The 22,294-nt window shown below is 38.4% G+C and overlaps 1 protein-coding gene across 4 annotated transcripts in view; it reads right to left on the bottom strand.

The window, feature by feature from the left end:
* Window positions 1–22,294, bottom strand: part of mllt1a (MLLT1 super elongation complex subunit a) — a 130,547-nt gene that overhangs the window by 47,503 nt on the left and 60,750 nt on the right. For all 4 annotated transcript variants that reach the window (XM_034180158.1, XM_034180156.1, XM_034180155.1 and 1 more), the window contains exons 2-3: window positions 16,689–16,869; window positions 655–737 (exon numbers count right to left, since the gene is read on the bottom strand). In XM_034180158.1, coding sequence (XP_034036049.1) covers window positions 655–737; window positions 16,689–16,869 — 264 coding nt within the window. The remainder of the gene's footprint in view (window positions 1–654; window positions 738–16,688; window positions 16,870–22,294) is intronic.

The following is a 22,294-nucleotide window of genomic DNA, read 5'->3' as shown; positions in this document are numbered from 1 at the left end:
TAGTAAGAGCAATAAGAGATTTTTGATGTCTGCCAAACAGGATCCAGATGACCTCCAAAATTCAGTGGAGTCTTCCATGCGCTAATATCTATCTGTGGTGAAAATTTGGTGACAATCCATAAGGTAGTTTTGATGCAATCCTAGTGAAACCTTGATCCACAATGGGCATCCGGATCGCCTCCAAAATTTATTGCAGCCTTATCTATCTGTGATAAAAATTACGTCAGAATCTGTACAGTAGTTTTGACATAATCTTGCTAAAAGCCAGACAGTCAGACAAATAAATAAGTAAATAAATAAATATAAAAAAAGCCAATGATTTTATTACGTCGTTGGTGGACGTAACAACACTGTGTTGCACTTTCAAATAGCTACCAAATTAAAACACATTACACAACCACTGTATTATCTTTCAACCCATATTTTAATCCTGTCAATCAAATTTAACTACCATGTATTCATTTCATCTTCTTTATGTGCCCTTTTAAATTGGAGAGTTACAAGATGACAGCATTTATCGTTTTTGACTAATTGCTTACAAAATTTGTGGACAAATCCATGCAGTTATTCCCATTTTTACTGTACAGCCCTAAACTGTTACCAGTGCAAGAGACAGTAAACAATCATGTGAGCATCTTACAGGTTCAATCTTACCCTGTTTTTGAAGTAAACTTCAATAGGCATGAGGAAGCCTGCGTAGCCTGACTCTTCCACTTTGTACGGAGGCTCCTTGCATACTGTAGACAAACAAAAGCTTTGATGATTGTTGGACAGAACAATTATACGAGTAATAATGTAGTATTACTAACAGTGATGTGACAATCGAGAAAAAAGAGTAAAAGGCTGCAACATTTTTCAGTTGGTCTCATTTGAATTTTACATTATTGTGAAGTTAAATGTGATGACCATATCAACTGAAAAGCATTTTGCATGAAATAAAAAATGCACTGATGGCAATATAATTTGTTATTATTGTCTTGACACAAAAGAGTGAGATTTGGGCATTAAAGAATTGCCCCTGGACACATAAGTCAGGAATATAAAAAGAAAAAACATCTAAATATTTTTACGAATGTATCTGCACTTCAAAATCAAAATGAGCAACAATTCTGATTCCATTATTGAGAATGGAAGTGATGCCACTGTGCCTCTTAATCAATTGGTTAATTTCTTGTAAACTAAAAGCACCATTGCATAACACTAATTCTGCAAAAACAGAGAAAAGCACCATTTCAACATGGCAACATTGCTAATACTGAGTATGCTATGCTACTGAGAACGTTCCAACCTCACAACACCAACACACTAACAACCAACAATGAATCCAATGAGCCTTTGAACATTGAAGGTATGTCATCAAACTTATAAAATAACGTGTTGACAATTAAAAGAAAAAAAAAAAGAATAATGCAAGGGTCATCTATAGCATAGGGGGACGAATGTGTTTTTTCAGGCCCAATACTAAATTATTTGTGAACTGAAAAACTTTAAGAAACTAGCTTCCCTAGTTTTCTAACATAAATAAAATTTGTAAAACTAAAATTTGTACAAACACACAGTTTTAGTTAGTACCCGATTCAACAGTATCAATGACAGTTGAGAGAGGGAGAGAGCGAGAGAGTTAAAAGTAGGACTGCAGGCTTATAATTACGCTTCATTTGAAATCTTTTAGTTGAATTAATTAAATGTTATAGTAACAACATTTAATAGCAGGAAACCTGTTATTCTAAACTAGGCTACTTCATTGCTATCAATTACTGAAGTTGAATATGTAAAAACAGCAATATAAATGACTACTCAGCTGTGAATACTGTACACCATCTATGCTGCCTACATATGGATTAACACAGTCCTTAAATCCAGTTCCATTACCTTTAAAGATGTAACAACAATATCTCTACACCTGTCTACAAGGAATAGAGACCACTTCAGGAAATACTTCAGTAACACAGCAACCCGTGGCTACGAGACAGCAACCCGTGACTACTAGATACAAGATGAGACAGAGTACGTATTACCAGTATTTGTAAATTATGTACAACAATTGGGTTATAGCCCATCAATTATTCTGCTACTGTGTTAAAGTTTTTTCATATAACGGCTGAGTGGATCCTTGTCATTTGAAGGAGCTAATTGAGGCTGCTAATTCTTCGAACACACACACACACACACACACACACACACACACACACACACACACACACACACACACACACACACACACACACACACACACACACACACACACACACACACACACACACCAAAACAAAGAAAACTGAATGGAAGGTGACCCTCAGGAAGGCGTTATGAGGCAATAAAGGCACGGACAGACAGACTGAGGAACAGCTTTTTGCCAAGAGCTGTTATTGCCCTGAATGCCGCCAAAAAGGAATTTTAATTCTATTGTTTATTTCTCACCAACCACTGCACTGAAAAGAGAGCTGGTACTTTTTAAAATCTCCTTATATTTTGTACTGCATACACTGTAAAATGACAATAAAAGGATTCTGATTCAATCAAAAGTTTGAAGTTGGTGGGCTTGTGACCAGAGGATCCTCAGTTAAATCCCCATTAGGCAACAAAATCACTAAGGGCCCTTGGTCAAGGTGCTAACCCTCAAAACGTGAATAAGCTGCAAATCCTGAATTATCCGCAAACTGTAAATTTTTCACAGTGACATTTTTACAAACTGAGTGCTGTAGTATAACCAGCAGGAGACCACTGATTTGTTCAGTGAATTTGGTGACTTTATACCAAATGAATTTATTTAATATTTTTCTGGTGTTTCTTTTAATTTTTGCACTTTGTAGATGGTCCCTATGCTTCTGTTTCTCAGCCGCCTGCTCGTTCAGATCAATGTTATTTTCCAGCTCAGAGTACAGCTCATATGGATAAAAATAAGTTTGTAGTTTGTGCTACCTTCCTGAGGTTATAAACTGGTTTTTATTTTTCTATAATGTTTCTCTTAAGATTTACTGAGCCATGAACTTTGAATCTGTGAATATCATTCTACCTTTACCGGAGTCTCCAGGGGAGGTTTCTGTCCTCCTGAGTTTGACCCCAGTCAAACTTCCCACCTGCTACTGTCCCCGGTGCGGGGCTGGGTGCTTGACATCAGAATCACCTGGTGTACTGACCGCCCCCCCCCCAAAACACATTTTTTTTCCCTGAAGTAACAGAGCCGTAAACTGAAATCCGGAAAGTACTTAAGGATATTTTTCAGTATTCACGTTTTGCAATTAACAGTTTGCAGATAATTCAAGATTTACAACTGATTTAGGTTTTGGGGGTTAACAAGGTTCTGAATCTCCAGTATGCAAATGAGCACCTTACTATTTGGTCACACACCAGTAACGAAGGACACCGAAGCCAAAACGAAAAATGAAATCTGGAATTAAGTTGACTTTCGGAGACATCGTTTAACCATCGTCCGGCTTTGCTTCTGTAGCTGGTGCTTCGTCAGAATTTGAATGGTATTATTTGTTTTATATAACAGCTAAAATACAGGGCTGTGAAATGAAAACTGTGAAATCCAAGGAAAATTTGTAGGGTATCTGGGGGGTGCAGCCCCGCTGGAGCCGGGGTCTAAGGCTCGTGGGGCCCCAGAAACCAAATTGATTTTGTATCTAATGATATATTTGCAACATCTCCTGGAAGAAAAAAAAAAAAATCTCAAAAGAAGTGCATATTTAAATTATCCTATATTCAACCTTTCATTTGAACTGTCAATGATAATGTTGAAATAACAGAATATGGCATGAATAAAACCTGTTTTCAAAGTCATCATAAAACTATTTGTATCGGTATCGAAGAGTACCCAAATGTATGTACTCGTACTCAGTCTTCACCAGAAAGTGAAAACACTTAAGGCCCATTTACATGCACATGTGTTTGCTTCATGCAATAGCACAAACGTTGTTGTGATGATCCCACCCGCTGTGTTCACAGCTGGACTTTGTTCTACGAGCTGCCACGCGCTCTGCGTACATAAAATAATTATTTTGTGGCAGATTTTTTTTTTTTTTTTTTTTTGCAAACTGGCCGCTGAAAATGGCTCTAATCACTTCCGGAATCACAGAGGAGGCTGCAGCTGGAGCCATTCACGCGCACCTAACAAGCTGCAGAAAGCATTTTGAGCCATCTAAAATGGTAATTATTTGTCTTGTATAAATCGACATGGCTTGATAAAACAGTTGCGCCCCTCTGGCATCCTGTCTGCACCAATTAAAGATGAGTTTACTCTCCAGTATGACACAGGTCGTGATGTGTCGTGAAGCAAAGGCATGCTCGTATAAATGCCCCTTTATTTCCATTGTGGTCAATTTAAAAATCAAAATGGAAGTAATAATAAAATAAAGTAATAATACTGATAATAATAATAATAATAATACCGTGTATATGATAACAAGAACCTAAACAATTTATAAATACATTAAGACAGTAAATTGAGTTCTTCTAAAAACTGTTTAGGTCTAAGGTTCTAAAAACATCCTGAAGTCACACACCATACCAACCCATTACAGAAACTTTGCATAATTTATTACCACTCTTGAAAAATGTCAGCTACCTATTTTATAAACACTACCCAATCTAGAACCCGTGGATCCCCACGGATAACACGCTAGTTGGTTTTTAAGCACTTATACTCAGTCATCCACTTTAATCCTCTTTTCAAGACTGTTTTATGACCATGAACTGTTTTCACACACACACACACACACACACACACACACACACACACACACACACACACACACACACACACACACACACACACACACACACACACACACACACACACACACACACACACACACACACACATTTGTGGCTCACTAAGCAACTCTAGTGAAGCACTTTGGGAATAAGTCTACATTATACAATTACAGACTTTTGATGAGGTGTACCCGTGATTATGCGGACCTGGTCATCCTGACCGATGCTTTGTTTTAATTAAATTATTAAATGGTATGTGATTTTGCCACCTTCTGATTGGCCCATTCACCACTTTCTGAGCTGTACCACATGCCGAGTTGACCGCTGGTAGAGCCGAGTACACCTCGCGTGCAGCTTGGTGCTAGCCAATCGAGCGACACTTCTATCGATAACGACCAATCAGATAACGCGATACAACACCTACTTTGGACCACTTCGAGTTGCGTCGTGTGTCGTCATGACGACGCAGTGTACACAATGCAGTAAAAACTGGGCACAGAAAAAAAAAATACACTGCTGGCTGCAGCAGCTCCTTGGTCTTCTCTCACAAATGTGTTTAAATACAGTCCATAAAAGTCCTGCTCACAGACTGATTGACAGAAACAGGACATGTCCACATCAGGTATCGGTTCGTTCATGCGCGTGTGCACGCGCATCTCGCGGTCAAAGTAGGAAAGAAACTATAACAGAACTCAGAGCGCAGACCTGCAGCGCAGCACAAATATAAACTAGAAGATAAATCAGAGCGCACAGTCTGTCTGCAGCCAAACTACACTTTGATTCCTCTGTGCAGAGAACCTGCAGGCTGCGTTCTCACCTTCTCTCTGCCCCCTGCTGCGCACACCTGACGCAGACATTCCTGCGTCGTCATGACATTACAGGAAGCTCGAGGCAGCCCCGGTGTGAAAGGGGCTTTAGAGATTGTGCACATGAAGTATTTTGGACCTGTTTGTGCAGTATGACAGTAATAATAAAGAGCTGAAACTTTGATTGATTTTTCAGTTTTAGTATGTTTGACAAACTCTCAATTTTCTTCTTTATCATATAAATAAACAGTTATAGACTTTTAATTTCGGCAGGCCTTGGCCAAGGCCTCTGTGAACCCCATCCTGACCAGGTCCGCATAATCACAGGTACACGTCTATAATTGTATATAATTGCCGTCAGACAAGTTACTTTCTCCACCCAGATTTATGCTGCTGGTCTGGGAAAACCAAACTCTGACCCTCATAAGACTTACTGGAGTAACTTTGAGATTAAAAACAAAATCAACAAGGCCAACAGTGGTAGGCTTTAGAACTGATAAATGTAACTGAACTTTTCAGTTCACGGTTTCTTAATGTTGTCAAACAAGTTCAGAATGAGACAATTATGATGTGCAATTTATGCCATACTAATAGGCAAAAAAACAAACAAAAGACTGGCTGCTTCTTCTATGGTGTGCTTTCTGCTAATAGATGTGGTGCTGCCCCCAGTGGTGAACAAAAGGCAAGCAGAGGCAGCTTTGTTGCGCTACAGCACAGTAGTAAAAAGCAGGAGACGATCCCTGGTTTTTCATGAAATATGTATTTGAAGCTAAGTAACGCCACTTTTGCTGTATTCTAATTTATCATGGACAATGAATGTCTGCATTAAATGAAGAATTGTATTAGACTGCATGGAATCCTTCCATAATATTGGATTATTTTTTAAGCGGGTGATGCACAAATCTGCTTCAAATTAGGGATGAATGATCCACAGTTTTTTATTTCTCATCCAATCCAGATACCTGAATTTGGATATCTGCCAATCTGCCACCGATACTATTCCAACAGCAGAGCTCTGTTTGCTTTAATATTATTATCATCATTATTGTTGATTTTATATGAGGGTATTTTGTGTCCCTAGTTATACAGCTTCATGATGAAGTGGTATAGAGGAGGATTTTCTTAAAAAGAAGACCTGAAAGTTCAGCTACAATTTGCTAGAAGATGTACTGAGTTTATATCTAAGATGCAAACTCATTACATTATGAGTGCCGGTCCCAAGCCCAGATAAACGATGAGGATTGTGTCAGAAAGGGCATTTGGTGTAAAAGGGCCAAAATTAAAGATGCAGATAAATAGAATTTCCACACCAAATCACTCAAAGCCCAGGTTTACGACAACAGCCACTGTTGCCCAATAGGGTGCCAGCAGAAACTGGGCTACTGCTGGGCAAATAAGAAGAGGAGGAGGAGGAGGAAAATGTGTCCAGAGACAGCAGGAGAAAAGGAAAACTAGAAGGGAGGAAGTGAGGGTCGGGAGTTTGAATGTTGGCAGTTGACAAGTTTTTCATCAACTTCTGTGTTTAGAATGCTCGATTTGATAACCTCACAGAACGCAAAGATACTTAAAACTGTGCATGTTAGCAATTAACTTTATACTAACAATATATTCTATCAATTGATATAGTCAAACTAAATTTTATCATTTCAGGTGCTAAAATGTCCTGTTAAGCACAAAAAAATGTGTGAAAAATTGCAAAATTTGAAAATGACCGTGACCTCTAATCACCAACATAACCGTATAAATCAATTTTGCATACTAGCAAACATTGGAAAGCACATCTTATTTGCTGAAATAAGCAGAAAATTGACTTCTTTTTTTTTTTTTTGAGAAATTTAAAATTTCTCGCTCACCCAGATTTGGCTCTGAAAGTACTCACCTATTAGTGCAGCAGATAACTGAAACAATAGGATAATTGAGCTAATAGGATGAATAAATGGAATAGTTTTGACAGTGTTGAATGCTTGGTCTCCAAAGTAAAGGTCAAACAAGGTCGACGTCCATTGGATTCTATGACGTATGACATATGTTACCCCATAACATGATAACTAAGCATGACAGATGGTGCAAACTACTCCTTTTTAAAATGCTATTAACTCAACCAATAATTTGCATCTTTTTTTTTATACCAAAATTGGAGCAACCTTTAAGTTCTGACCCCTGTACAAATTGAAACTGACCTTTGTCACCATTTTTGCTGTTTTTACTCCATAACACCATGGAATTCAGTCATAGTCAAACTATACCTTTTTGAAATTGCTATGATCAGACAAATAATTTGGTATAGTTTTCAACATGAGCATTTCACCCTGTGTAATTCTTCAATTGACCCCTACCTGGCTGCCTATTGAAGATTCAGGTGGCTAATTGGTTATTTCAAAAGAGTAATGTCTAAGGAGTATTTGTGCCAAATTTGATGCTCGTATCACTATTTGCAGGATTCCAGTCTAAATATTCTCTTATCTGCTGCACTATATAGGATTCAAAAAGCGTCATTTACAGAAATATAAGGAAATATGCCACAGAACAAACAGTGGTTTCTGAAGGTCACCAGCACCCCGTATGAGGAATCACACTCACTTTTTCTATCTGTCGAGAATTGAGAACTGATATGTCAAAATGCAGGCTACAGCGGCGAGCCAGCTACCACCAGGTCCGGCGCTGGCTATAGCGGCGAGCCAGCTACCACCAGGCCCGGCGCAGGCTACAGTGGCGAGCCAGCTACCACCAGGCCCGGCGCAGGCTACAGCAGCGAGACAGCCACCTGAGACAGCTACCAACAGGCCCGGTCCAGGCTACGGTGAAAGCCATCCGGCATTGCTAATCAGTGACCCGCAAATGCGTCTTCAAAAATGCCACCTAAGAGTGCAAAATTTGAGGAGGATTTTATGACCTCCGCTCAAGTTCGGGATCTTTTGGATCAACAAATGACCTCACTTAAGGAGCTACTGCAACAACAGGAAGGTACCTATAAAGGTTTTATCCAGATAATAATGGACTCCTTCAACAAAAGGTTAGATCGTGTCATTAAAGATCTGTGTGACCATAAAGTAAGCCTTCAATATACTCAGAAGGAGGCTGATGATGTCAAATTCATTTTTGATGATCTGTCACGTAAGTGTAAAGAAATAAGAAAAGACATGTCTCTTTTTGATTCCACATACAACAATGTGGGTAGCAAATTTGATTACCTGGAGAACCAGTCTCGACAGAATAATTTGGTGTTTGATGGAATTCAGGAGTCTGACCATGAGAAATGGTCTGACTCTGAGGACAAGATAAGGAAGATCATCTGTGAAAAACTTAAACTAGACCCAAGGCATATTGAAATGGAGTGTGTGCATCATAGTGGCAATAAACCTGGCCAAGGTGATAAACCCAGACCAATTGTGGTAAAACTTTTATGAGGCATAAGGATCGTAGACTGTGTTGGAAAAGGCAAAGCTTCTAAAGGGATCAAGCATTTATATTAAGGGAGAAAAACGCAAGGAGCTGATTCCAGCAATGAACGAGGCAAGACAATGAGGTGATATTGCATATTTAAGATTTGACAAACTTATCACCCACCGACCAACACAGCCAACGAAGGTTTGACATGCATTATTTTTTATTTATTTTATTTATTTTTTCCTGTTTGTTTTTTTTTTTTTTTCATTTTAGTAGTTCTACATGATTTTGGAATTCACTGTCCAGCAACTCCATGAATAGTGATAACAAATGCACAAAATGTCAGAAGCAATTAGGTTTGCAGCTTATTGGTTGTTCTTTTTGTAAAAATGTATTTCATCCTAAATGTGCACTTTTTTCTGACAGAATTAAGAAAATAGATTGTACGTGGTTCTGTGGAAGTTGTTGCTTAATGTTCCCATTCTCTTCACTTAATGATGAAGAGTTTGAAAGACATCTTGATAATTATGATGGTTTTGCTGTTAATGAGACTTTGTTATTCAATCCATTTGAACTTGATCGAGATGATGTTACTCATAGATTACAAGCTGATCCAGATATGTTTTTTTTTTCTAATGCAAACAACTAATTCATGTGATTATTATGACAAACTCAAATTCAGACATCTTCTATAATCTTACCCTAATACTTATAAAACATTTTCAGGCTTACATTTAAATATTCGTAGTCTTCCTAAAAATTATGAGAAATTGACACATTTTATATCCTCTTTGAATCATGAATTTTCTGTAATTGCCCTTACAGAAACATGGCTGACTGAGCAGTGTAAAGACACTGGCTTGCATGAATTGCCACTTTATAACTCTACTCACTTTGTTAGACAACAATGGTCTGGAGGAGGAGTTTCAATATTTGTACATAAAAATCTGAATTTTAAGGTGCGATCTGATCTTATCAACTCAAGTGAATCTGATTTAGAATCAATTTTCATAGAAATATTGTCTGAGAGTAGAACAAAAAAATCTTATCACTGGTTGTATTTATAGGCCACCAAATACAGATGTTGTAAATTTCAACCAGTGTTTTTCAAATATTCTGGAATTCATTAACAGAGAGGATAAAATCTGTCAAATTCTTGGAGACTAATATAAATCTGTTCAATAGGGAAACTCATTGTGCAACGAATGATTTATTAAATAATCTTCATGCAAATTACTTTTCCCCCCTCAATTACCAAACCGACAAGAGTTACAGAATATTCTGCTACATTAATAGATAATATTTTATTTAATAACTTAAATTATGCAATGAAATCTGGAATATTGTTTACGGATATTTCAGATAATTTTCCAATATTTCTAATTGTGGAATTAGAAAATTGTTATATGCCAAATAAGAAGTCTACTACTTACTATAGAAATGTCAATACTACTAATAAAATGAAATTTAAAGTGGATATGACACCTAAAAAATTAGGCAAAACTGATAGAAATATCCAAATATACATACAGTATAGTAAGTTGAAAGTGGTTTTAATCATTATCGCTGAGAAATAAAGTTTGTACAGTTTCTCAAAAGTGTGTTTCTTGGAAAGCACGCTGGCAGCAGCGTTCCATTAGCGGTCACGTGATGCCGTGACGTCACAACGTGTAGAGTCCCGTCTTTGTCTGTTAGACTGACAAGAGGAACAGATGGACCTCAACATGGACAGTGACGAGATCGAGAACTTTTCTGACTCTTCAAGTGTGGATTATTTCTGTGAGGAAATCAAGACTGACTCGGATCCTGAGGATGTTGCAGCAGTGATTAGACCCTAAAGATTGGAGCCGTATCTTTCTGACGAACATTCAAACCAGGAGCATTCTGGCAGCGAAAATAATGCCGACGGTGTTTATGGCGGAGCCAAAGCAGAGGCAAGAGACGTGCCAATTCCGATGGATTTCGAAAGGCTGCAGAATACGGAATGGTAAGGGAGGCTTTGATTTTTGTTGCTGCTGTTTATAACACTCTAATTATAGCGTTTTCGATTCGAGCGTCTGTTTACTGCCTTTGTTATTGTTCCGGAGCCGCGACAGTGTAGCTACTACTTGCGGACCACCGTTATTACCTTCGGGTTTTTGCCGTTTTCGAGTGCCTGGCATTGCATTCATCTGTGTTTAGTTATGTTATTTTCACGAAAGAATAGGAAATAAACAGCGAAGGTTTCGAAAAAGATCGCCGAAAACAACAGTGAACATGCCGCCGCCATGTTTACTATGTATTGAACTGATATTTTCTGGGCTGGGAAAATTAGTGCATTAACTTTATTTTTTTCATTTTAGTTTCATTTTAGTGCGTTAAAAATAATTAACGCATCGATTAAATTTACAAATAGTCCCTTCTCATGGCATATGATAACCTCAGAAGCGCACAGTGGCAACAGCACGCCATAAACTTACAATGCGCTGCTCTAACAAAAGAAGAGACACTTCTGGTCCCTGAGGCTAACACTGTAGCAACGTGAGCTAGCAATGGAAAAGAGAAAAGATACGTTTATAAATGGACAGTTTTGCTAAACTAGCACTCCTTGCACACAAGTATCTCTCTTCTCCTGCCACCACAGTGCCCTATGAGAGAATGTTTTCCTCTCAGGACATGTTATTCAGAAAAGGAGGGCCTCTCTGTCTGCTTCTAATGTGGAGAGACTGGTGTGTCTGAGCAGTTGGCTCATTGTGAAAGAGGTTTGTTTAAATTAAACTAGCACAGCTGAAACAAATAAAGTGACTGGGTTTTGATTCATAAGGAATACCTAAATAAGCTATTTGTGGCAGCTTTACAGCTAATACTAATGTTTTGAATAACAAATGTTTTTGTTATAAAAGCTTTGTCTTTGAAGTTTAAAGACATGTTTTTATTTATGTTACACAAGTTTAATGCACTTTATATGCAATTGTGTTAAAATAAACTTAAAATATTATAGTCACTGTCATTTTTTAAAATTCTGATGAAAAAAAATTAATCGCGATTACGTTTTTCCAAATTTGTGATTCATTAGTTAATTTTTTTTAATCGATTCCCAGCCCTAATATTTTTACAAGTTCCTTGACCATTTCAAGATTATTGTGAACATATTATTTGGGGTTGACATTTTAGGTGTTCCTGTGAGCGGTGAGAACATGGAGACGGTAGAGGAAAGTGTCTGCTGTTGGGAGCAAATGCGGGCGTGTGAGCGGAGCGAGCGGCAGCCTGCCATTTCGTGCATCACACAACACCCCGGCTTTCTATCAATCTGCCTGAACTTGAAAAGGCTAAAACCTTTTACCCTTGTGTTTGTGCAATATGCTGCGACACACTGGTCAGGCATATCGACAAACAAGTTCCTGAGAGTTGTGTTTAATCAAAGTTTCTGCCGCAAAAAAAAAAGTGTAAACAATGGCCGCCAGGCACGCAAGCCAATACGGCCTACACACAATGACGTATTTCAGGCTCGGTGCTCAACGGGAAACTGGTCACGGGGCGTGCACATTTTTCAGCGGTGGGACGTTCAAATGTTGTATATAACTGGAGAACTGCGTCCATTTTCCCAAAATGCTTAGGTTGACTGAATTATATAACCTTTGTTACATGTAATAAGACTATGTTGTCATATCCTTTGAAAAAATATATATGGAAACAGGTCCCAATTTAGCCTATCAGGTCTTCATGCAAATGTTTAATGAAGCTTACAAAAAATCATTTCCAATTATTAAATTATCTGGTGATACATCCAGAAAGCAAAACCCATGGACTACAAAAATCCTTATTCAGAAAAAATAAGTTGTATAAAAAATATTTATCATCTCCTTCACCTTTGAATTTATCAACTTGTAAAATCTATAAAAATAAATACACTACTCTTGTTAGAGCTGCAAAGAAGAAATACTTCAGTGACAATTTTCAAAAATCAATAAACAATATTAAAGGGACCTGGAAAATACTGAATGAATTACTTAAAAAGAAAACATGTTTATCAAAATATCCATCAACTTTTTCAGATGGATCTAGAAATTTTTCTGATCCTTTTGATATCGCTTGCAAGTTTCTCTTGCAAAGAAAATTGACTCCACAAATATAAATCCTGTTGATTACATTAAAGGTTCATTTCCTTCTATGGTTGAATTTGAACCCACAAATTCCAATGAGGTTTGTGAAATCATTGCTGGTCTGTGTCCATCTGCAGCTGGCCATAATGGAATAAGTACGTCTGTTGTTAAATCTGTTATATGTGAAATTTCTGAACCACTTACACATATTTTTTCTTTGTCTTTGAAAACGGGCATAGTACCTTCTGATTTAAAGATTGCTAAAATCATACCTCTGTTTACAAAAAAAGGTGATTCTGCATCTTTTTCAAATCATTGCCCTATCTCAGTCTTGCCATGTTTTTCAAAGATCTTGGAGAAACTTGTTTATAAGAGATTAAATAATCATTTGCTTAAGAACTCAATTTTATATAATTATCAATATGTTTTTTGGGAAAAATATTCAACTTATATGGCTTTGATGGAATTATTGGATAGAATTCATTTAGCTTTGGAAAATAACGAGTTTGGTATCGGTGTGTTTTTAGATCTTTCAAAAGCATTTGATACTGTAAATCATGAAATTTTGCTTTCAAAGTTAAACAAATATGGATTTAAGGCAACTGTACACACATGGCTTAGTAATTATTTATCTGAAAGTAAACAGTATGTTTCTCTAAATCTGGATTCGGATATCAATTGTATAGAGTGTGGAGTACCTCAAGGTTCAATTCTTGGACCGTTATTGTTCATAATAAATATTAATGATTTTGCATCTGTTTCTACTACTACATTCCCTTTGTTGTTCGCTGATGACACTACTCTTTTTATTTTCAGCAAAGATATTGATAGTTCGGTTAGTACTTTAAATGATGAACTTTGTAATTATTCAGCCAGGTTCAAAGCCAATAGATTTTCGTTAAATATAAAAAAGTCTAATTTTATGTTATTTGCTGGCAATAAAAAAAATGTAATAATGGTGTAATGAAAATTTGCACTGATAATGAAATAATATCAAGGGTCTCATCTATATGTTTTTTGGGTGTGCGGATAGATGAGAAACTGTCTTGGAGAGAACATATTGATCAGGTTTGTAAAAAAATAACCAAGTCAATAGGAATGATAAGCAAAATAAGATATTTAATACATCACAAATGTCTCTTAACATTATATTATAGTTTAGTTTATCATATTTAAGTTATTGTAATATTGTATGGGGAAGTACCTTTGCAACCTATATAAACAAAATATTTCTTCTACAAAAAAAGTTGCTCGAATAGCTACTCGTTCGAAACGTTGTGCTCCAAGTGCACCTGTTTTTTTTTTGTTTTTTTTAAATTGCAGCTCTTAAATATTTTCCATATAAATATTTTCTCAACTTGTTTTCAGAGCTGTGTATGATATTAAGTGGCCTTCCTTCATTAAATATTATTTTGTGCATAACCATAACCAGGCAGGCTGCACATTTGTATTTACCTTTGCATAGAGCGACTCGTTATCAGCATCACATCAGATATCATGGCGTTAAATCTTGGAATGACAATGTACATCTTGTGAATCCATCTATGACCTTATATACGTATAAAAGTAGTCTAAAACCGAAGATCCTGCAGGAGTATTTACAATGATTTGTTTTAATCTGGAAAAAATGGTGTAATTCCTTTGTATTCTGTTATGTTTGCTTTGTTTGGGAATGGACTCTCTATAAGCCTTTTGGCTTCCACCACTCCCTTGCACTTTATGTTGTATTTTTTTTTTCTCTCTCTCCCTCTCTCTTTGGTTGTTTTATGTATATACATTATTTTATGTGTTTTATTTTGTGCTAAATAAACGAATTAAATCAAAGTTGGCCATTTTTACTATATTTTAATGTAACAATTTGAGGTCATTTTGACATCAAATTTTGAACTGACCAAAATTCAAGTAAAATTTTGCTTGATGGAAAAACTAACTTTGCCATTCCTAATTAATGTACGTGAAGGGTATATGGTGACAATTGAATCAAAATAGAAGTAGGTCGTCCAGCTACCCCCACATGAGCAGACAGCTCATTAAAGGCAGTGACTAGGGAATTTGACATTCCCTCAGAAAAGGTCACTTTGCTAATATACACTGCAATATGCCATGCTACAGACACTTAAAACATTTAGAAAGATATATTTCCCAAATTCTGGTACACGGTGAATAGCAATACAGGCGTTGAGAATTGAGACCATTCACTTTCAAAATCTTTTTTTTTTTTTTTAAACTACAGCTCAATGTAGAGATGGCAAGCATGGCCAAAAACGGATAATTTTAAAAAATTGTTTTAAGTTGTTCAGAACATTTTATGGAGTGAAAATTGTTATGGGTCCAAGTTTTTATGATTGTTCTTCACTTCTGGAAAGTTTCATGGAAATCAGTGATGGTCATCCAGCCAACTTCTCTTTTTCTGCATGATTTTCTGAGACAGTTCGTTAAAAACAACGGTAACGTCCAGAGCTGCAGTAACTACAGAGGTTTAAAGTTGATAGGTATAGCATGACATTATGGGAAAGAGTAGTAGAAACTAGGCTTAGAAAACAGGTGAGGATCTGTGAGCAGCAATATGGTTTCATACTGAGAAAAAGCACTACAGATGCAATGTTTGCTCTGAGAATACTGATGAAAAAGTATACAGAAGGCCAGAAGCAGTTACATTGTGCATTTGTGGATTTAGAGAAAGCTTATGACAAGGTGCCAAGTAGAGCTGTGGCATTGTATGGGGAAGTCTGAAGTGGCAGAGAAGCATGTGAGGGTAGTGCAGGACATGTACAAGGACAGTGTGACAGCGGTGAGATGTGCAGTGGGAATGACAGACTCATTCAAGGTGGAAGTGGGATTACACCAAGGATCAGCTCTGAGTCCTTTCTTGTTTGCAATAGTGATGGTCGACTGACGAGATCAGACAGGAGTTTCCACAGACTATGATGTTTGCAGATGAGATTGTGGTCTGCAGTGAGAGTAGAGAACAGGTTGAGTCCAGCCTGGAAAGGTGGAGATATGCTCTGAAGAGAAGGGGAATGAAAGTCAGTAGGAGCAAAACTGACGACGTGTGTGAATGAGAGGGAGCCCAGTGGAATAGTGCGGTTATAAGGAGTAGGAGTGGTGAAAGTAGATGAGTTTAAATACTTGGGGTCAACTGTCCAAAGTCATGAAGAATGTGGTAGAGAGGTGAAGAACCAAGTGCAGGTAGGGTGAAGTGGGTGGAGAAAGGTGTAAATACAGTGTGCATGTGATGAATTTTGGTCAGCCACGGGACTCCTTAATGCTCACCTGCTAGGTGGCTGCAAACTGTGGAAGGGATTTCCTGAAATGAGGCATTTCATTACTCTGTGTCACATTGATACACGCCTCCATTCGGGAAATCCATTCTGCATTTTGCAGCCAGCAAGCAGAAGACATTTCAGCAGAAATCACACACAGACAGACGTGGCTCCTGGATCAGAAATGTCCGCAGGTAGGATCATAGTTTTCCGATCCGTGAATTACGCTGCTATTGGAACCCAATACCAATACTGGATCGGATCAGCCCAATTCCTACTTAAAATCTTTTGAGCAACACTTCATCATGTTTTCTTTTATTAGACATCTGTATATTCATTTATGCATTTGTGTTTTTAAACTTTTGTGCTCCATTTTCTTCAAGTGTTTGTGTAAAATATAAAGCGCTATTGTCATTAACTGTTTGCTATACCTCGCTTAGGTTTAGGAAAGCTATCATGTAGGCGGAAGACAACTTTCTCCACAAAGTGCTGGATGTCACCAGTCTCTGGTCCTCGGACAAACACCATCCAATCGTGGGTGAAACCTTCTGATGTTGCTTTCTTCCTGAGCTGGGCTCTGTGACCTAACTCCAGCTTCACCTGCACTGTGCACTGAAAACAGAAGAAAGCCAAAAAACAGCAACATTATTACAACAGAAAGGCAGACAAGAGAGAATAAACACACTAGCTGAGCACCATGCTCCATGTTTTAGATTCATTATTGAAAAAGAAAAAAAAAACAAAAAACAATACATTCAGATCACAAAACTGATGCAGAATTAAAATGTGCATGTGTTGCACATTAGGCATGTGCATCATCTGTTTTGGACAGAACTGTTTGGACTCTGATGCATACAAGAACCAACACAATGTCACTTTTAAGCTTTTATACTTTACTTTTAAAACATTTTATACTTTTACTTTTAAGCGTGGAGGTGAACCCGACTATGTGTAGTTGGTATCTCTCAACCTACCGCACAAGCTCAGGCTCCTTCCCCCCAGTGAGGTGACATTCCACATCCCAACAGCCAGGGGCTGTGAGCGCGGACCGGGCCGCCGGGCCACCCGCCCTCGACTGCCACCCAATCCTCTCTGCACCTGACTCCCATGGCCCCCTCTGCAGGTGGTGAACCCACAGGAGGAGTGTGAACACTACCTGCAAAATTGACTGCAGCACTGAAGTGCTGAGAAAATGAATTATTTAACTTGTGTGCACAAATTAATCAAACCCAATCAAACTGTGGGAACAGATTATATGTTGTGTGAACACACAGCACATCAAGAACTAGAATTTCCCTTTCCATTTCTCTTCCTCATGGCTCTGTGGTTGTGCATACCTTCATGTGAACTTTGGAAATCTGGTTCTTTAAAGGCTCGCAGCTTTTTTTCTTTTGTCGGCTACTCCTATTGAAGTTCTTAAACAATGGAAGCATTCATCTACACCTTATGCAAATTGGTTACAGAAGTGTGATAATCTTTGGTCATGGTTAGTGTGTGGAATGGTACCATTTTCATATGTTATTTACATGGTTATTGCAAAAAAAAAAAACAACAAAAAAAAACTAACAATTTTATGTTTACAGAACACATCCCTAGCTCACCATGTAGGATTAAGAATTTATATAGTTTATCAAATGCATCAAGAGAAATAAAATGCAAAAATGTTATTCAGCTGGACAAATTAGAATAAAACATTTACTGGTTGACACATTAATATTAAACACTTAGATTACAGTTTGTAAACCCTGTAAGATATGTAGCTATTAAATAACACCACACAGTGCAAGAAAGGAAGAAGTGGTAAGTCCTATATAAGCCCTTAGGCCCGCTGGTGCCGGTGCTCATCTCCAGATTCCATAGCATCAAGCAGATAGCGTCTATGACTCCCCAGTCTGATGCATATTATTTCTCCAGCCAAGGATATTTATACACATGTAACACTTTTGTTTTTAATCCCATTTTTCATGAGCTGAACTCAAAGATCTGCTTCAAAATTGTGGGCCACTTGGTGGAGAACAAATTCACAGAGCTGTGCAGGAAACAAGCCTTACGACTTGCGGATAAAATCTCTACAGACTCAGCCCATGTTCTGAACTGTGAATGAGCTTCTTCCTTCTGGGAAACACTTTAGAGTGCATTGTTAGAGGAGGAAGAGATACAAGAACTCACTTGTGCCACACTCCATCGCACTTTTAAATCAGAGGGAGACCAAATGAACACATTGTTGCAGACAACCAACACACTAGTTTTAAAATTATTTTATGCTGAGTGTTTTATGATGAATGTTTGATGTGTTTTCATGTTCTGTTCATGTGTTGACGCTTCGGCAGGGCTTCGGCAGTTAATGTAAGTTGATTTTCCGTTTTACGGACAAAGTTTTATCTTATCTAAAACATTTTCTAGACACATAAAATACCTATTTCTATCAAATATTGTTCACAAATCTGTCTAAATCTGTGTTAGTGAGCACTTCTAAATTGCATGATTATTGCACAGGTGTGCCTTAGGCTGGCCACAATAAAAGGCCATTCTGGAATGTTCAGTTTTATCGCACAACACAATGCCACAGATGTCACAATTTTTGAGGGAGCGTGCAATTGGCATGCGGACTGCAGGAATGTCCATCAGAGCTGTTGTGCGTGAATTGAATGTTCATTTCTCTACCATAAGCTGTCTCCAAAAGCGTTTCACAGAATTTGGAGACAGCTTATGGTAGAGAAATGAATGGGACATTCAAGAAATGTTTTCTTGAACATCCTATTTTCCTCAGGCTTTCAAAGAGAAAAGCATGTTCAACAGGTGCTGGCTTCATCCTTAAATAGGGGACACCTAATTCACACCTGTTTGTTCCACAAAACTGACAAACTCACTGACTGAATGCCACACTACTATTATTGTGAACACCCCCTTTTCTACTTTTTTTTTTTTTTTTTTTTTTTACTAATAGCCCAATTTCATAGCCTTAAGAGTGTGCATATCATGAATGCTTGGTCTTGTTGGATTTGTGAGAATCTACTGAATCTACTGGTACCTTGTTTCCCATGTAACAATAAGAAATATACTCAAAACCTGGATGAATCTTTTTAGTCACATAGCACTACTATTATTCTGAACACTACTGTACATGAACAGCAGTGAGTCACCTCAGCTCAGAACATCCCTCCCTCGCAGCAAACAGGTTCACACACACACACACACACACACACACACACACACACACACACACACACACACACACACACACACACACACACACACACACACACACACTTCACAGAGGAGTTTTCCTGGATCGAAAAACTCTGCGGCCATTATTGCGATTAGTCAGTGGAGTCCAAATCTTTACCATCAGCCAAAATTATATCATGTACCGGATAAACAGGCTAAACCGCGCAGGCCTATTCTGTAATCAATAACTTCAAAGTGAATCACTGTTTTAAATCAAACAACACCTCTGTCCAAACGCTGTAATACAGACAACAAACTACAACCAACCAAAACTGGTTTCCCCCAAAATGAGATGTCCTCCACTCCGTGGGGGAGAACTTATCCCGGTGTCACAGTCTCAGTACTCCCCCAGTCTTTTCGGTACCCATCCTTAGTTGTTAGACAAAACAACTACAATTTACAGGGAGTACTTTTTTTTTTTTACTCTTCATGAAAAAAGTATCAGTATCATTTCAGTCCTAATGTTGAGTGTACAGACTTAAAAAGAAGAGCAGTTGATGAGTTGAACAATCTTGGACATAAAGCTGCACAGGTGTCAGGAGGTTCCCTGCCGAATGAGTGTAATTAGCTGCCTGAGCCGACTGAGCTTTAAAGGTTTACTCAGAAGAAGAGCATATTGTTTTGTAACCACTCATTGCCAACAATACCAACAGAAAATGCCAATGACACTGTGCTGGTGGTGACTGGCATAGAATGTGAAGAAGCTATGGAGATTTGGTACCGAAGGGGACGAAGTGGGAATGAGAGGGGACAGAAAGGCACTTTATGTCCAGGGGAGGACTGAAGAATGTGGGGATTTGCCCCCAGCTCTAAGCAGCTCGTGAGCTGAGACTGAGTGGGGGGATTAGAGGAGACAGGACTGAGATGAGCTCCTCTGGCACTCTTAATCACACACATACAGGCTTTCACACACAGACAAGCAGGCTCTCGCATACAGTTCCCCTGGCTGGCATGTTGCCCAACCATTCTGTGGCACAAATGTCCCTTAACTCCAGACTTCACCACACCCACAGAGAGAAGCCACACAGCCCTTCCAATTACCACTCACAACCTTCCTCAAACGACAGGTCATAATAATGGTCCAAAAACAGAGGACAGTCAACGGTTATCTCAAAACCTGAGCACCCATAAAAAAAGGAATTTCTTCCACATCAATGGGATGTAAATATATCAAGGGATGCAGCTCAGAGCTGAAAGTGTTGAATCAATTATTGGAAGAATTTAAGGAAAAATGTGAAGGTCACAATTTGCTAAAGGATTACGTGTGTAAAAACTCGTGCAAACTCCACAGCACTTGCAAATACACCTGTATGCTGAGTTACTAACAGTGCAACTAGGACTGCCTCCGTCAAATGTGCAAAATAGCATACATTGTCCATTTAGCGTATATGCCTTCATGCATGTGTAATTTGGAGTTTGACCACTCGAGTGCACAAAAGTCTGGGACGGAACATGCAAATCGATCATTGTCTGCATACGCAACATGATTTACCAAGCTCAAAAGGAAATTTAGTCTGTATTGACAGTGAATGTATTTTACAGGTTTGAAATCTTGGCATTAACTGACTGCACTTGACAGACTGCCTCCTTGCACACAGAGGAAGAAAAAATGGTTACTGTAACACCGGGCATAGTTAAAGAGTTTAACAGTTTACTTTGTGCTTGTTTAACATTAAATCTTGCCTGCAAAACCACCTTGAAACGTTTGTGCTCTGGATCATAAACAAACCGCAACACATGTCCACTTTCCCACCGCATCATCACCTTTTCTTTTCATTTTCACTTTGTTTGCATGTAATTTGCTGAAAATCCCATTGAAAATGCTGTGGTTTGTACTCTGAAAGTAGAGAAATTACATCATATTTTACCAATTTAATGCCCACCCCCAAATGAGACTGCGCTGCCCTATTGTCTCCACACACCCCCCATATTCATCCTACCGTCAGCTGTTGAACAGTTCACATCGCTCCAGATTGCTCCTCAAAAGCCAGATGAATCCACAGCAGAAGAAGAACTTTGTGATTGCATTCTTAGTTGGGCTCTGTGCCATGGAGTGGCGCAGACAGGAGGAGGAGGAGAGGGAGAGAGCCAGATGTCTGGCTGCATGCAGCTCTCGTCTGGCTCAGACTCGTTCTCCCGAACACCAGGCACAACAGTGGGTGGAACACCTGCAGGGGAGCGCTGAGGAGCATTGGAACGAGACTTAGCCGACATGGTGTCACTGTCTTCCTTTGGCAAACTGCAGCAATAAAACTGAATGCAGTGCAGTAGGGTTTAATTGTGCGCACATGAGAGAAGTGAGTCGTAGTGGTTCGCAGTGAAATGTGACGCCGCGTTACAATTCGTGTCAAAACTTGACTGTTTGTGTCAATTCGTAACAACGTGTGAGAGTATGGGCTCCAAGAACCATCACAGGAACCACTACGAACACTGTCACGCTCTATTAAGGATCACCACTAATCAATACGGATCAACATGCAGTTGCGAACTCCAGGACATGAGGCGAAATGAGGGTGGTTCGTGACATTCATGGACGACTTTTGACAGCCAAAAACATGCTCCACGAATACCACAAATATCACACACCGACACACACTGTTAACAAACCTATTGTTTGTTGATGTATTAAGTCACATTACGAATGTCAGAAATGTGCCACAAATGACAGAAAAATGGAATTCGTAACATGCCCTGCCTATGTGTAAATGCAGTATTAAATACAATGGATGGAATAATCTCTGAAATATTTTATTTTGTTTTATAATTGACAGCACACAAAGTTTTGTGTCAGACTTCATACATAATGAAT

This window comes from Thalassophryne amazonica, chromosome 10, assembly GCF_902500255.1.
Source record: "Thalassophryne amazonica chromosome 10, fThaAma1.1, whole genome shotgun sequence".
NCBI classification, from domain to species: domain Eukaryota; kingdom Metazoa; phylum Chordata; class Actinopteri; order Batrachoidiformes; family Batrachoididae; genus Thalassophryne; species Thalassophryne amazonica.
Note: the sequence above shows the minus strand (reverse complement) of the source record. Positions and strands in the feature narration are given on the sequence as shown.